The sequence below is a fragment of the Macrotis lagotis genome, chromosome X (genome assembly GCF_037893015.1).
Source record: "Macrotis lagotis isolate mMagLag1 chromosome X, bilby.v1.9.chrom.fasta, whole genome shotgun sequence".
NCBI lineage: Eukaryota > Metazoa > Chordata > Mammalia > Peramelemorphia > Peramelidae > Macrotis > Macrotis lagotis.
Window position 1 is genome coordinate 49,016,098 of NC_133666.1, and position 17,685 is coordinate 49,033,782.

A 17,685-nucleotide genomic window follows, 5' to 3' on the forward strand; every position below is an offset into this window, starting at 1 on the left:
AGGATTTTAAATAAAAGTACGTAGAGGTGAGAGGAATCCACAAATAGTTAAAAAATAAGGTTGAAAATCCAACCTTATTAGTAGTGAGTACTATTTTGTAGCTTTGTGTTGAGTTCAACTGTTGCTGCTGTAGTTGAGTGATTGACTTAGGTGTGTCCCAGGTGTTCGTGGATCGCCTTCCACATTTTCAGTTTTTTGGAACATTGAGTTGTTACCAAAGGAAACAATCAAGTCAGAAAGAGGGAACTGAAGTGCATCAAGGAGAGCCTATAGAGATTTTGTCAGGAGCTTGGAGGATGGATGAATAAGGAAATCTGTTACATTAAACAGAAGGGAGAAAAAACAGGAAAGCTATAAACTAAGAGCTAGAAAAACCACAGCTTTTAAGGGAAGAGGTGGATATTGGATACTGTGAGTATCATCGTTTATTGATTAATGTGGGTAGTGATATCTGTCAAAAGGGGTCTTGATGTCTTGAGCACTTAATTATGGATTGTAAAAGTATAGGTTGTATTTTCCATACTATTGCCCATTGAAGGCAAGGGATGCAGAAGAGAAATAACTGAATTGGTATGTTAATCATGGGATTTGTACTTTTGAACTTTTTTTTTTTGGCATTCAACTTTTACATACTCATTCCTTTTTTTTTTTTTGCAAGGCAAATGGGGCTAAGTGGCTTGCCCAAGGCCACACAGCTAGGTAATAAGTGTCTGAGACTGGATTTGAACCCCAGGTACTCCTGACTCCAGGACCAGTGCTTTATCCACTACGCCACGTACTCATTCCTTTTTGAGACACTTTGTGTTAACATTATTCACTGCTGTTCCTGTAGATTAATCATTCTTTGTTCCTTTTGGTCTTAAGGCTCTTAACACCAAAATCAAAAGGGCAGAGGTGCTAGCAGACTGGTATGAACTCTGCTACATGATGACAAATTTCTTTCCCCCACAAGTCTATGAGGTTTGACTATACCTTCCAAGATTGATTTTTGAAAAACTGTTTCCAGTCATTTTATCCTAAAAAAATATTTTTTAAATTGTTGGAATGGATTTTATTTAAAAATTGAGGTCTTGTATCTCAAAGGCTGTTGAATCTTTTGAATCAAAAGTAATTTTCAATTCAATTTTGAATGTCAAAAGATTTTTCAGATATGTTCAAAGAGAACCAAAATAGATCCATTTTTGGTAAGCTTGACATGAATTGGACTTGGATTTAGATGCATTTTTTCTTTTACTTGCCTTATAGATAACAAAGAGGCAAAAGAAAGTACCTGTACTATAAGAATTTGATTTCATCCCACATGACACTATCATTAATGAGGTTTGGAGTAGATTTGGCAAATTTGGTGGGCAAATAATTCACCTTGAAGAGAACTCCAGGTGTGGGAGAAGGAGACAAAGGATTACAGGTATCCCACATTTGTCAGTCCTGAGTTCAGTATTAATATTATGTCTGAGAATATCTTTAAATTATTGGAGATGTTATGTCCTCAGAGCCAAGTGAACATTACAACTTGCAAGAAAGCCAACTTTGTACAAGTTGTTGAAATTGTTGAAACTTCTATAAGGTTTGGTGAAATTTTGCCTTATGCAAAGGGACAAAACTGAATGCACTCCATACACAAAGGAGTATTCAGGGATGCATGAGAAACATGCATCGGGGTGATCTCAAAACATAGTTGAATATCAGGAATGTAGACTAGTTAAAGAATAATGTGATACCTAAGATGTATTATCAAAGATATATAAGAACTGTGAGGTGACAGGTTTATTACCAAAAAAAAATCAAGTCCTCAATGTGCAACAATTTGGGGTTTACTGTGAAGTCCCATCTGTTTTGAATCATATTCAAATCTTTTACTCTTTGTCTATTCTTGACCCTTATCAGAGACTTAATGATAGAGAGCTAAGGAATTCAGGTTGTGAGTGTGGAGACAACTTAATTACTTATCCACATAACAGTTATATTTAGCACTAACTACATACTACTTTGGCTTTATAAATGATTCAATGTTTAATAGACCTTCCATCTTCCCAACATAATGAAATGATGAATAATTTGATGAATTATAACTTTATTGTTTGCATGCAATTTCTAATGAAAAACATACATGATTCTACTAAAGTTCAACAATCTTAACAGCAGAAAAAGTTTTACAACTACATTACTTTTTTACTTAACACTTAGTTTTTTGTTTTCTATGAATTTAACATGATTACATTTACGTTCCAAACTATTTATACTTTAGAAATGCATCGAGGCTGTCAGATGATGCCTTTTACAAATTATCATAATCATCGTCGTCTTCATGTTTTCTTTTCAACGCATTTGGTGACTCAACAGGGGTGTTCTGTGATACCACATTGGTAGTGATGAGGATGTTTTTTGGCCCAATCAGAGAAGGGTTAATCAGAACATTCTGAACAGCAGGAGCCGCAGGAACAGCTGCAAGATAAAAATCATAACACCCAAAATAGGTATTGAGATTCCAAACCAGAACAGTGAAGTATTTGAAAAGTAGTATTATAGGGTAAAAATAGCCTGACTTTTCATTAGTTGTTTAAGGAGGGGGAAGTTATGGTCATGGTTTTTGGCAGCAGGGCAAGGATTAGTGGCTGGGGAGAAATTAAAGATTAGAGAAAGAATGGAAATGATAATGGGGACAATGTGCTGAAGAAGATGGGAAGGGATGGGACTGCAGAGCAATCTTCATCAGAGACTAATGAAGGAGAAGAGAATAAGGGCAGATGTCAGAATTTAGTGAGATGAGGTAAGGGGGATGGGGGAGCTCATTAACTAGCCTTGGTATTGGGTGAAATAGGTGAGATCCTTAAGAAAGAGGAGGCATATGGGAAAAGCTTGAGGTGTGATGACAAGGTTTGGGATAGATAATATGCAGAGTGAGACAGTGAATTGGGGCCCAGGGAGGAATAGAATTTTGCCTTATTGCCATTAGCCCCCCTGGGATTAGATTGCAAATATGTTATATTTATACATATGAGGTAGGGGTGTGTGTGTGTAAGTGTGTGTAATTATTTCCCAATTGGATATACTAGAGTTTTTTGAATACTGGGACACTTTACCTGGCACAGTGATTCAACCTAGTAGGAAGCATTTGGTCTTGAGAATCTTTTATGATGGGAAATGTGTGTCTATATCCATTTATGAGGTTAACAAAATTATGTTTGAAGAGTTCCATGTTGGGGTTTATACACAGGGAAAAAAAAATCAAGCAATGGGCATTTTTCCTCAAAGCTTTGTACATTGGGAGATTTGAGAGAATTTCAGGACAAGTACAGAATGCACCCGACACCTTGCTGTCAAGGTAAATAATGACCCAAACTGATTCATTACCTGGTTTGGCAGCCGCAGACTGGGAGGGTGGTATCTGAACAGTGAACCTTTGGCCTGGCACTGACACAGGAGTCCCAACTTTAGTTGAAACAGCAACTGTCTGAGCAGATGGGGTACCTGTAATTAATATTAACAAATTCTATTACTTAGATGACTTCATATTGATTGTTCATAGCAGTTTTTCTTTTCCTTATTGTCTTCAAAGCAAAGGTAACAAGGGAAAGGGAACATTAAAAGAGCACATAATATTTTTAAGTTTTAGGAGGTCCTGATGTTAACATAAATTAGTGGACCTGAGCTACTTTTGTGATCAGTACCAAGTGTGTCATTTTAGGAAGGACAGTTTATGCTGCAGAACCCTGAGAAGAGAGTGCAACTTGCTCAGGGAAAGGTGTTAGGGTGATCATACTCTTTGGAGGAGAGACTGAAGAAAGGTGCTGAAGATGTGGAGGTTAAAGAAGAGAAGAGGCCTAGAGGGAGCAGGAGAGTTCAGGGTATCGAAAGGATGCTTGGGTATTCTTCAAATGTAGGAAGGATATGATTAGACCCATTAGGTTGTGCTTGGCTCCAGTGAGCCAGAACTAGGGGCAATGCTGGATGTCAGGAAGAACTTCCTAGCAAATAAGAGCATAGGGCTGGAGGCCTGAGAGGCAGAGCTCCCCTTCACTGGAATTTCCTCAAGCCTAGAGTGCTACACTGAGGCCCACTAGCATAAATAATACCCAGCTCACCTCCAGATATATGAAACAATGATATAAGTCACTCACTCTGACATAACTTAATAACTTCACTGAAGGCTGAAAATTCCTTTGTTAGCTAGATTTAAAAGGTCAACATAAGCGTAGGGGCTTTTGAATCACCCTGAACTAAAAATAAAATTCAAGCATTAAGAAGATTCTTCCAAAATGCTTTATTAGAACTTTAGTGTTTTGTAGTAAAAGCTACCATCAAGAAAAAGTTCCCTCTCTTACCCAGAGTAGGAGTGCTGGGTCTGCTGCTAACAGCACCAACACTCAGGCGAGGAACGGTTATCCGTCCAGCTGGAGCAGACCCCTGGAAAAAAAGAAAAGCCACAATTCTTGATTCTGATTTGACATCTTCAAATCCATCTGGAATGTTGACGGTTTTAACACCCCAAAATTGACAAAGAAGAATATTTTTTAATAAATAATTCACAAATTCAACATAGTATGACAAAGATTTATATTAAAAATTATGTTTCCTCTTTCTCTTTCCTTTATTTAATGTTCCTTTTTTAATTCTCTTTTCCTCTGACATTCAACTCAAATTGTCACAAATATGCCAGAAATATTTTAAAATGACTATTTACACTAGTGCTTGATCCATTACAGATTCCTGTGATCTAATCTTAATTGAGTCCTCACTGCTGTAAGCAATTTTTTTTTGACTCTTTCATGCTATGCTTGTTCCAATTTTCTCAAGCCCCCATCACCACCAATGCCTTCAGTCCATCCTCTTTCAGTAGATGATCTTGCATCCTACTCATTGGGGAAAAAAAATAAACCACACAAAAAACAAAAAACTGTGGCAATCAACATGAGATCCTCCTCATCTTTGCTGTCTTGCCATCTTCTGACTCCTTCCTGCCTACAAACAAGTCTCTTCTATCCTTAAAAGATCCTTCATCTGTGTGTAGCTCCTCCTAGAAGACTCCCAGAAAGTAGTGTATTCACTGCCTCTTCCTTAGTACCTTCTCATTTCTCAACCTTGAGTGTGGCTTGAAATCACAATTTCTAGTGAAATTTTCATCTTCAAAGTTACCAGTGATCTCTTAACTACTAAATATAACCTTTTCTCCATTGTCTTCCTCCTTGACCTTGTCCATATTTACTACCTCTCACACCCTTCAATGTTATTTCTTTTTATAGAGTCTGAGATACTTTTTCTGGAATTCTACCTCTATGACCGTTTTTTCTCAACCTCCTTTTCTGGTTCAATAATCATTTCCTGCCCTCTAAACTGGGTATTCTATAAAGTTCTTCTGGACCTTTCTCTTTACCTACTATTGTTCTCTCTGGATGATCTCATCAGTTCCTATGGATTCAATTATCCTTGTGAAGATGACCTCCAAATCTATCCAGAATTAGAATTAAGCTTTCTCCTGAACCTTCGTCCTACATTAACAACTACTTGTCCTGGTCATCCTCAATCTTATCAACTAGCAATTTATTAAGCCTACTTACATGCCAGGCACTCTGCCAGGAGCTGGGGATACAAGAACAAAGAATGAAACAATCCCAACTCATAAAGGAACATACATTCCAATGAGGGAGACAAACACATAGATAAATCTATATAGCACAAATATAAAGGGAATAAGTACAAATATATACAAAGTAGATCAATATGAGGTAGACTGGGAGGGAAGACACTAGCAAGGTGATCAGGAAAGGCTTCATGAAGATGGTGCTTGAGCCATATCTTAAAGAAGAGATTCTGAGGCAGAGATAAGGAAGGTGTGCATACAGGGCAGTGGGATGGCTAGTGCAAGGGTGTGGAAGATGAGAGATGGAGCATAGGTATAATGAGCAGAAAGCTGGCTTGCAGAGTGGACTATGTCCAGTGAGGGTTGTAAGGTAGATTGGGGCCAGGTTTGGTAGGGTTTTTGAAGCTAGATGACTAGATGAGTTTATGTTTTATTCTAGAGGTAACAAGAAATCAAAGGGGAGTCACATGGTCAGATCTATACTTAGGGAACATTTTCTTGGCAGTGGTGTGGAGGATGAACTGAAGTGGTGGAAGACTTGAGGCAAGAAGGCCAAGTAATGACTATTGCAATATAGGTGAGGGGTGATGAGGGTTTAGACTAAATTGTAGTTGTGTGAGTGGAGAAAAGGACCCTGTGTGAAATATGTGAAGTTAGAAATGGCAGGCAACTGACTTGGGTATGTGAGGTGAAGGAGTGCAAGGTGTCAGGGATAATGCTAAGATTACAAACCTGAGACACTGGTAGGATGGCATTTAGGGGGAAAAATTCTGTTTTAGAAACATTGACTTTGAGATTTCTCTAGGCCATCCAATTTATGTCCAAAAAACAGCAGACATTTGGTGATGTAGGACTGCACTTGGCAGACCAGGGTTAGATGGTCAAGTACTTGGGGAACCTCAAACTCAACATATCCAAAATGGAATTGATCATCTTCTAAACCTATCCTCTAAATTTCCACAATTATTGTGAACGACGACCATCCTTCCAGGTCACTCAGCTTTGTAACTGCATAGCCATTCTTTCCTCTCCCTCCATATACCAAAGTTGGTCTGTCTTGTTGATTCTACTTCATTATCTTGCCAGTCAAACTGGAAATAGTCATTTGCTTGGATTACTGCAATAGTATCTTAATTGTTCTTCCTGTTTCTCCCATCCATTCTCGATATAGCTGGCAGAATAACCCTAATATACAACCCTGATCACCTCCAAAACCTTCAGTGCCTCCCTGTTATTTCTAGGATATGATAAAGGTTCTAAATGTAGTATTTATGGTCCTCTACAATCTCCAGCCTTCCTTTCATTCCCTTTTCATGTACTGTATGTTCCAGCCAAATTCAATTACTAGTATGTTCCTTGAATTCAACATTCCATCTACTGCTTCTCTAAATGTGTCCAAACTTCAGGGCTCATTCAGGACAGGCATCCCTACCTAAGGGAGGATTTCTATGATGCCCTCAGGTACTCCTCCCTCAAATTATGTGGTATTTTCTTTTCTATGTACATGTTCTGTCACTTCATTCGAACATAAGCTCCCTGAGTGCAAGGAACTGTTTCATTTGTCTTTTTATCCCTAGTGTCTTGCATGCAGTTGGTATATATTTGTTTGCCTTCTGGCTCTCCCATTAGATTGTGAGCTTCTTGAGGGGTAGGGATTGTCCTTTGTCTTTTTTTTTGTATCCCCAGCCTTAGTGTAAGGACTGTCACGTGGTAGGTGCTTAATAAGTTGTTTATTGATGGATTGGTAAGCATCTAATGTATCTTTGTGGAATTTAATCAAATCTCCACTTGGATACTGCAGTGCAGTTTTGGGCAGGCTTCCATTTTCACAGTGTTAGGTTGTATTTGCATTTTCATCAGTGAACACCTTAACTGAAAGACATCTCCAATGATGGCACTTCAGGCAGGGAGGATAGATATCTTGAGGTGATTAGGGTAGGGCCATTCCTGGAATCAAATCCCTTCTTTGCTACTCACTAGCTAGCTCTGACCTCAGGTGAACTCCTTCCTTTCCATGGGCCTCAATTTTCCTAGGACTGAATGGATGGCATATGATTTAAAGAAAGCTTAGCAAGCTTTCTTTCAGGTCTTATAAAAACTATAGCATAAGATAGGCCCAGCTCCTGATGCTATCCATCTCAATATATTTCAATAGGATTAGTCTAGTGAACTCCTAGGTGAGGAAATTCCTTTACCAGCATGGATTGGCACTTTATCTACAACTTTTAGTTTTAAGAAAATTGACTAGAGCCCTGAGAGTGACTTGCTCAGAGTCACACAGCCAGGGATGGGTCAGAGATGTGACTGGAACCCAGGGCTTAAAGAACAAAATCCTTCCTGACTTTAAGGCCAGCTTACCAATCTCCTACATCACACTGCCTCTTTTCAAAAGAATAGCTAGCTAGCTAGAAAGAATTTTTAAATAGTTTTAAGTACTAAATAAATTATTTTAGCTAATGTCTAGTAATTTTTATTTTTTATTCTGGAAAAACTTACTTTCTTTTTAAAAAAGAATCACAAAACACTCACCTTTTTTGGAAAAGACTTAAGTCTGAAGTTTGGTGCTGTTAAACAGTATCTGTCGGGTGGGAGTCTAAGTCCTGAATATGGCTTAATCAATGGTAAAGGGGTTTGATTTTTTTGTCTTGCAATATCTAATAGAAACTGAGAAAAATAAACCCTAGTTAGTGCTGTATTCTCTCTCTCTCCCCCTCTTCCCCCCAGATAAAACAGATGTTGAAATAAATGTTACTCACATCTCTTGGGGGAGGGGAAGTAAAAGACTGATCAGATCGACACTGGATTGCCAATCGCACATCATCTGCATCAACAGTGGCTTTCTTAGCATGGCTTGAATAAATTTTTGCATCATCCAAAATTGTTGTTACATATCCTTTGAGAATGGAGACAATTTCCTCTTAGACACGAGAAAGGTTTAATCTTACTTGGGTTATATTATATTTCTTATTTTTAAAAATTATTAATTTGAGATGTATGGCTTTTAAATATATATACATATGTGTGTATATATATATGTATATATGTATATATGGAGAGAGAGAGAGAGAAAGTTTGCCTTATGCTATCCATTTAAATACTTACCACAATAAAAAAAAATTGCCCTCTCTGAGTTCAGCCCATATTATATACTTTAAGATTAGGTTTATGTGGCTGATGTAGAAAATACAATTCTATTAGAATTATAGAAGACATTAGTATCAAATTACTTGCTGAATTAGAGAAATTTTGTTTTGTGGGTCACTCACGGAAGGCAAACTCCAGCATCTGATTGATTACTTTTGGCTCATAATCTGTAATTCCCATATCCTTCAGGATTTGTGCCATCACCTGTGGGTTTAAATAAAGTAGTAAGCTATCCTCACCAAAACAGACAGCCTAAAAACTGAACTCTAAAGTTTGGCTAAAAGCAGTCCAAGGTCACAACTACTGTCACCTGGAGAGCAAATTGTTCCCTTTATTTTTATTTAGTGTCCAGATTTTGGACACATCACTTTTTCTGAATACCTAGTGTCTCTGATTCTTAAGTCTTCCAAATGAACTCCCATTCTTTCCCTGTATAAACTCCAAAAGTCACTAGTTTCCTTCTTTGAGGGTTAAGAACCTCATCAATTTCTATATGTAAATTTTTTAGTTAAAAAATAAAAAAGGTGGGTGTGAAATAGGAACTCGAGAACATTTACGTAGCCTGTGTGTGAATTTTTTTTTTTCCACCAGGAAGATTGCTTCTGGAGTAGTGGCTATAGCAGTCTGTCATTTTTGGGATGGAGAATGAGGCTGGCATTCTTCCAAAATAAATGAGCAAAGGATATGAACAGGCAGTTTTCAAAAGAAAAAAATGCAAGTAGAAGCTTTCTCAATAAATAAAGGAGTAAAGCAAGGACACTCACATCCCCACTATTAAAGGTGATAATGGTTATAGCAATAAGATAAGAGAAAGAAATTTAAGGCATAAAGATAGGTAAAGAGGAGATTAAAAAGTATATTAGTCAATGACATGAAGATTTACTTAGAAAATCCTAGGGAATCGGCAAAGATACCAATTGAAATAGCTTCAGAAAAGTTGTAGACTACAAAATAAATCCACAAAAAAATCAACAGAATATCTATATAATAATAAGTCCAAAAAGTAATATCAAAGAAAGGACAATCCCATTCAAAATAACTACAAAATGCATAAAATACTTAGGACTCAATCTACCAAAGTACACTAAATATTTGGAAAGATTTAATTATATCACAGTGCTCATGACTGGGTCATGCCAATTTAACAAGAATAACAGTTAACCAAAGTTAATTTATACTTTTAATGCTATACCAGTCAAACTACCCAAGGGACATTGAACTGAGTCAACACAAAATTCATTTGGAGAAATAAAGGATTTAGGATAACAAGGAAAATAATGAAAAGGGATAGGGATAAAGGGGGAATAGAATTTCCAGATCTCAAATTACATAAAGCAGCAGTTATCAAAACCATTTAAAAATAGATCAATGGAACAGACTAGTCAAGGGAGAATCAGAAACCATGGAACTCTATAATCCATTGTTAGTCAGAAAACATCACTTAGGAAAGAACTCTTTGATTAAAAAACTGCTGGGGAAACCTGTAAAGCAGACTGATAGAAACTAGGCTTAGATCAACATCTTATACCATATTATACATTAAAGATAATACCATTAAAAATTAAAAGAGAAGCAGGTCATATAACATAGGTAAAGAGGAGATAGAACTATATTTATGATTTTATTTTAAAAGTCCTAGGGTATCAGCAAAGATACTAATTAGGCTAAGAGCTGCATTTTTGCAAATTACAAAATAAACCCACAAAAATCAATAGATTTCTTTATAACAAAATCAGTAACACCAACATAAATAACAGCTGGAGAAATATTCTCAATGCTCATGGCTGGGCCATGCCAATAAAATAACAATACTAGCCGTTTCAATGTTATACCAAATTATGAAAGGGTTAGTTACTTTATAGAACTGAATCAAAAAAATAACAAAATTCATTTGGAGGAATAAAAGATTAGAATAGCAAGAGAAATAATTAAAAGAGGTTGTGATAAAGGGGAAGTAGCACTTCCAGACCTCAAAATCTAACACATTATCAAAACCATTTGGTATTTGTTTTAAAATATAGAATGTACAAAACAGAACCCAATAACCCAGTGTTCAAAAAGCTGGAAAACAGAAATTACTTAGAAAAGAAGTCCCTATTTAATAAAAACTGATGGGAAACCCAAGAAAGCAGTCTGGCAGAAATTAGGATTAGATCAACATTTTGTGCCATATTCCACGATAAATTCTACATTAGATACATGACCTTAAGATCATCATTAGAAGTTTTTTGCAGCTATGGATTAAAACAGTCTTTTCCTTTAGAATTCAATCACTTAATTAGACAAAAGAAATATTACAAATAATATTTTATTAAATCAGGTACATAATAAATCCATAGCACACGAAGAGCCACATCACTCATAACAATGCAATGGTGGAGAATGGGCCCACAGTTAGAAGAGGAAAGGAAGAAAACTCATGGATTTAGGGTAATTCACCAGATTTAAGGTTTTCAATGTGTCATTGGTCCAATCGAGCATTTTTTTAATACCAAACACTGGGGAAATCTTTTTCCTCTTTTCTACTACACATCCTTTATAAACTCTTTCAATTAACCATTATACACCCTTAGAAGGATTTCCAGAAAGTATTAGGTTTTAAGATTAGGAAGCCAGAGACTCTATTCCAGAGAACTGCCAAGTTCATCAAATTGGCTATCTCTGAAATATACAGATTGGATTTTCATACTGTACAATCAGCATGGGACTTAGAGCAAAAGAATTCAATTTCATTCTTTAAAACCAGTTCACTTGCACGCTCTAAAGCAGTTACAACTGCCACCCCCTGCTTTTCCTTCTTAAGCCAGAGGTGGCAGCAAAGAAAAACAAATCATTAAGGGGTACTTTTGTCCAAGGCTAGGTGGCACTAAAGAGCAAAACCCTCTGGTATTGGCCAATGAAATCAGTTCTCCCTGATCCATCAGTAATCACTCAGTTGAAGCCTTGTCCCAGCTGACTCCCTCTACCTGTCTGAGCTCCAGTCTGAGCAGCTTTTCACCCTACCCCTGCTGTCTTCACTTCTTCTCCTCAGGTTCCTCTTCCTCTGCTGCTGCTGTCTTCTCTGGCCCTTCGCCTGCTTCTCTCTGCCTGTAGTAGTTGGAGTTCAATGGCCCACATGAGAGCATTTTGGCTTTCAGTGATTCACCTTTTACTTAAAAAGTCACAACTCCCCAAATTTCTCCTATCAAATTGAGAGTCCATTTTTCTTTTTTTAAAATAAGTTTTTTTTATCGATGTCTTTTTTACATCACCAAAATTCCCCCAATATCCCTACACCTCCCAAAGAGCCATGCCATATAACAAATAACATTTTAAAGATTCCCTCTGTCCCCCACCATCAGCAAAACTGATCAAGATATCATAAGTCTAAAATGTGTACTATATACCACATTTATTGACAAGGGGTGTGTGAGGATATCTTATACCTTTTGGGAAGGCTCTGCTTGTTCTTTGTAATTTTATAACATTATGTTTTGATTTTTTTTTTTAATGTGGTGGTCCTGCTTACATGATTGTATTCACTATGTATAGTGTTTACTTGGCACTATGTCTATATTGTTTTCTTTGCTCTTGAATTTAGAATTTAGGTCATATAAATCTTTTGCTGCTTCTATGTATTCATATTTATCATTTCCTAGGATGCAGTAATATTCCATTATATTCATAGATCACTGTTTAACTATTGTCTAACCAATGGGCATCTGTTTTGTTTTCAATTCTTTTCTATAAGCAAAAAATGCTGCTATAAATATTTTGGTACTGATGAAAATGTTCTTTCTTGGTCTCCTTAGAGGAATAAATATAGTAATAGAATGTCTGGGTGAAAGGTATGGACCTTTTGGTTCCTTTATTTGATTAATTCCCATTAGAAAGGGAAATCTGATTGAGAAAAAAACTAGAATACATAAAATATTTGGAGATCCATTTCCAAAGGCAGCAAAGATGTTTGTTTTTGAATATATATTCAGCACAGTGGCAAAGATGACAAAAGGTGAGAAGCGTCAATGCTGGAGGGTCACTAAGCCCAGTAGTGCGCTGTGGAGCTGTGAATCAGTACGACCATTTTGAAAAGCCATTTGCAATTACTCAAATAAAAAGACTAAAAGATCCATGTTGTACCTCTGACCTAGAGATTGCAGTATTAGATTTATACCCTAGGGAGGTTATTGATAAGAAGAAAATCCTCATGTATACCAATATATTATAGCAGATGTTTTGAAGCAGCATGTAATTGGAAATATAGTAGATGCTGACTGACTGGGGAATGGTTAAACAAATGAATGTAAATAGAATTACTGTGTTTTAAGAAATGAGGAATTTGATTAATACAGAGAAACAAAGAAAAATTTATAAGATCTAACAGATTGTGCTGCAGAGCCAAAAATCGGTCATTACAACAATGTAAATGGAAAGAATCATAAATGATAAAAAAGAGATGTTGCAAAATTATAAGAAACAAAAATGGTCCTTAAGTTAGAGATATGTTGTTAATATTATAATTAATATTAATACAATACCAACCATAATATTAATATTAGGAATATAGTTTATCTTGAAAGGGCTGTCTAGATTCTAGCTAGTATTATGCCATAAATAATTTCTATTGGCTAGAATCTATTAAACATTGAAGGTTTACAAAATGGTTTACCTAGTATCATCTCATTTTGTTCTCGAACAACATGAGACACTCCCCCCTCCTTTCCCTGCTTTGCAGAGGTGGGAAGTCCACGGGTGTGGTACGTTACATGTATTTTCCAGATTTTTCTATGTGGTGATCATTTTTTGTGATTTATTTTTCAATTATTTTTTTCCATCTTTAAAAATATTTTTGTTATATGAGATGGCTTCTGTGGAAGGGGGGGAGGGGGCAGGAGGGAGGGGAGAGGGGAGAAAAGGGGAAGAGGAAAGAAGGGCTGTGAGGAGACATTTTGGTTATATAAAAAAGATATCAATAAAAATTTATTGAAAAAAAAGAAATTCAAGTGATCAACCACCATATATGATGGAATACTCCAAATTACTAATAAGAGAAATCCAAATTCAAATCCAAATCCAAACAACTCTGGTTTCATCTCCCACCCATCAGATTGGCAAAGATGATAAAAGACCTAAAGGTTAAAGAAAAATGTCGCAGGGGCTGTGGAAAGAGGCACAGTGATGTTGAAGTAGGCAAAGCGAGGATAACAACTGACAGGAGGACCTCAATAATGTCAAGGAAAACAACCTAGAAAGATTGAATACTGATCAGAACAGTGAACCAATCATGGCGTCTTTCAAATCTCAGCTAAAATTCCACCTTCTGCAGGAGGGCTTTCTCGATCATTCTGTAATGTTAGTGCCTTCCTTCTGGCCATTACGTTCCATTTTATCCTCTCAGCAGCCTGTCTGTGCAAAATCTTTGCCATCTTGTCTCCCCTATACGAATGGGGGTTCCTGGAGAGCCAGGAGCCAGGTTGTTTGTTTGTTTGTTTGTTTGCCTTTCTTTGTATCTGCTGCGCTTAGCGCAGAGCGGCCGGTTAATCAATGCTTAGTGCCGGACAGACAGACAGACAGACAGACTGCAAGGAGGTCCACGATCATTACCCCCCTTTCCCTTAGGATGTCAATATCTTATTCTTTAGCAATGACAATTTCATTTTTCCGATGAACGAAAATCCGCCTTGTCTCCCGCCCACCTCCTCCTCCCCCACCCCCGCCGTCCCTCAGAGAAATTGGGGGGCAGAAAGAGCAACCCCCTCCCCAGTCTCCAACCCGTGGGGTCCAGCCAAGCAAGTCCCCGCATCGGGGGCATCCATTTTCTGGCCGGCCAATGCGTCGATTTGCTTGGCTGGACTGTAATTATCTGGTGCAAGGGTGGGTTCTCTGCGGAGGTGTGTGTTGGGGGGGCGCCCATGGGGAGTGGCAGGGATGCGAAGAAAAAGAGGGCGCAACACGCTCCAGAAGAAGCCCATGCCGCCATGGAATCGGAAGGCCGAAGGAGCCTTGGCGGGGGCGGCCGGGCTGGGGGGCAGCCTGGAAGCTAGATGGGGGGAGAAGGGTGGGGCGGGCGGCGCGGAGAGGCCTCTGCGACAGAAGCTCAGGAGCCTGGAGGTTCCACCGACAGCTGGAGGGCTAGCCGCAGTGCGGGGGGGGGGGGGCGGGAGGGGATGGGGGGCCGCCGCCACCTCCAGCCCGGGGCCGCGGCCGGAGGCCCCTGCCCTCTTTGCCCGCTTCCCCGCGGGCGCGGAGCCTGCCGGCTGCGCGCCTCGCTCGCACCTACCAGAGCATCCTTGGGGCCGCTCTTGGGAGATGCCATCTTAGCCGGCTCCATGGTACTCGACAGCCAGACTTCCGGTGCCGGGCAACGGGAGCTCGCGCTTTATATAGCACCCGCCCCTGGGCTTTGGGCGTGGGCGGGACCGGGGCTGGACCAAGAGCGGGGGGCTGGCGCTGGCAGGCTTCCGCGTGGGGGCGCTGTGGAGGCCGCCCGAGGGGAGGGGGTGGGGGGCGGCGGCGCTTGTCTTCCCCTCCCGGGGAATTCTTTGAAAGCAATGTGGAGGCCTAGAAAATGAGGGGGGGTTAACCGAGGAGGAAGTGAGCCTGGCACGGGGGGCCCCCGGCCGCCACTCACACGCCGCGCTGCCTACCTGCGGCCCTCGAGCCCCAGGCCGCGGCCCCCTCCCAGCCCGCACTGCGACGGTGACTGGCCCTTGGGCGGGGGTCGCATGCTGCCCCACCCCCCCCCGCCCGGGAGGGCCTGGGCACACGATGCTGCTGGGAAGAGGCAACCGAGGCACGGGCGGACGGGGTGCGGCCCGGGACGCAGCGGGGCACCTAAGGCAGCCGGCTAGCTTGGCGACCTCAGCCAAACCCACCGCGGAGCTCCCGAAATCATGGCGCCCCCTGGCAAGCCGTGGCTGCCCCCAGAAGGCAGTGCCCCAGCCGAGATGGAAAACAGCTGCTCCTTGGGGGGAGGCCAGCTGACGCCAAATCCCGCACACCTTGTGCAACAGGATCCAGCTAGGCCACCCCGAAGGGTACAGCATGGGCCTCCTGAATTGTCTCCCGGTGCTCTGGCGTTTCTAATGGCCTTCTCTCTATCCTGTCTCATCTACATCCCCACCTTCCATTTCAGCTATAGCTGGGTAGCCATGCAGACAGGCTGCCCCCAAAGTCTTAGGGCCCCTTGAAGCCATTCACGCTTACCATTGGGACCTTGGGGACACCCACCACCGTTAAGCCAAGCAAACAAAGGAGATAAATAAGAACTCAGGAAATGGTAAAAGAACAGGTTCATTGATGAATACCACTTCTGTTTAATCATCTGTGTAGGGAAGGTAACAACAGCTTAAGGTGCTGGGCTTGTGACACAGTGAATCCACCTGAGGTATCTTGGTCCTCAAAGTCTTCCTGCAGACAAACCAAAACCAGAACCCTGCAAGGAACGCCAAGCTGTTTGAGACACCCTGTACAACAAAGACAACTGGAAATCATCCATCAGCTGTCACTCTGGCTACTTTTTACTCTGGTCAAATTGAGTAAAAGACATCCCTTAGCCCACTTGTACATAGTTGTCAAAATAGCTATAGTCTGTGATTTACAATCCTTCAGCACACCATTAAGCACTTTAGTTACAAACAACTATCAGTATGTTACAGACAAATTAGTGTCTCTCACTGTAATTCTATACGTCCTCTATATTTCTCACTTTCTCCCCTACCTTTAGTACACGTAAATCAATGGCACATCCAGCCACTTTCTTTATTGATGAAATGACAAGTCCGGAACAAAAAAAAAAAAGCCTGTATATTTCCATTCTCCATCCAACAGCAACAGTAATTTACATGATGCAAGAGAAAAATAGAAATGAAGCTATTTATGATAAAAAATCAAACAAGTTAACAGTCCTTTTTCACTTTTGTAACCTAGCCGGTCAAGTGGTAAACATAATGTTGGAAGCTCTTGCTAGTCTCAGAAAAGGGAAGAGGAAGGAACACTGAAAGGATGCTAGGGGAACCTAAGGAATGAGTCAGTCAGCAACTAGGTAAGTGTTTACAGATAACCCACACTCTAAGGCCATTTGCACGATGGTGAACCATTTGCCACAAGTTACCTACTTAGGAGATTGATTGACTTGTTATTTCTATGTCTCACATACCACAAAAACCATGACAACTAATTCTGAGCTGTTCATACAATCAACAGCCTATAAAATATCAAACTCTACTTTGAACTAAAGAAAACCAGGACTACTACAAGGTAACATAATAAAAGAGATCAAAGCACAACTGTAATTTATCACAGATCTATTGAAAGACTAATAATCCAAGTCCCCACCCATCTAGGTGCCAATACACTTTTAAAACACTCATCTTGATTCAACAATTGACTGATTATCCATGTCCTCTTTGGAAGTCACAGAGAAGTAGCAGACTTTTTTTGTGTTTGTGGCTCTCACATTGGCCAACACATTCTAGAAAACATTTTAGCACTCTATAATGCAAAACATACTGAATTTGAATTCAAATCCTGATGAAACTGTTGATACAGCCCATAAGTCATATAATTCCAATTGCTTTATGTGGAAAATGGGGATGACATTTGTACCATCTATGTCACAAGTTTTTTTTTTAAAGAAAAGTATGCTATATCCATTACAACCCTAGTGACTTGTGAATAATTATGATTATACAAAGACTGCTACACTCGAAGTTACAAAAGCTGCATTAGAATCCTAGATCTGTTACGTGCATCCTACCTTACCCTGTCACTTAACCACTCCTGGGCCTTAGTTTTAGAGAATGACTTTTGGTCTCATTCCTATTAGCTTACTATACATCTTGGAAAACAGAACCTTATCAATGATATTCGATACAAAGTTTGTTTCCATCTAATCTGCTAGCATACCATTTTTTAAACACATTTCTTTAGTGTTTATTTTTCCCCAGTTTCATTTTAAAAATAATGTTTAACATTCATTA

At 39.5% G+C, this 17,685-nt stretch overlaps 1 protein-coding gene across 1 annotated transcript; it reads right to left on the reverse strand.

The window, feature by feature from the left end:
• Positions 1-2,057: 2,057 nt before the first annotated feature.
• Positions 2,058-15,071, reverse strand: TAF9B (TATA-box binding protein associated factor 9b). Its single transcript, XM_074207759.1, has 7 exons — positions 14,985-15,071; positions 8,848-8,929; positions 8,338-8,474; positions 8,111-8,245; positions 4,326-4,407; positions 3,355-3,471; positions 2,058-2,445 (listed from the first exon to the last, which is right to left on the reverse strand). The coding sequence occupies exons 1-7, from the start codon at positions 15,033-15,035 to the stop codon at positions 2,279-2,281; spliced, it is 771 nt and encodes a 256-aa protein (XP_074063860.1). The 5' UTR covers positions 15,036-15,071; the 3' UTR covers positions 2,058-2,278.
• Positions 15,072-17,685: the final 2,614 nt, after the last annotated feature.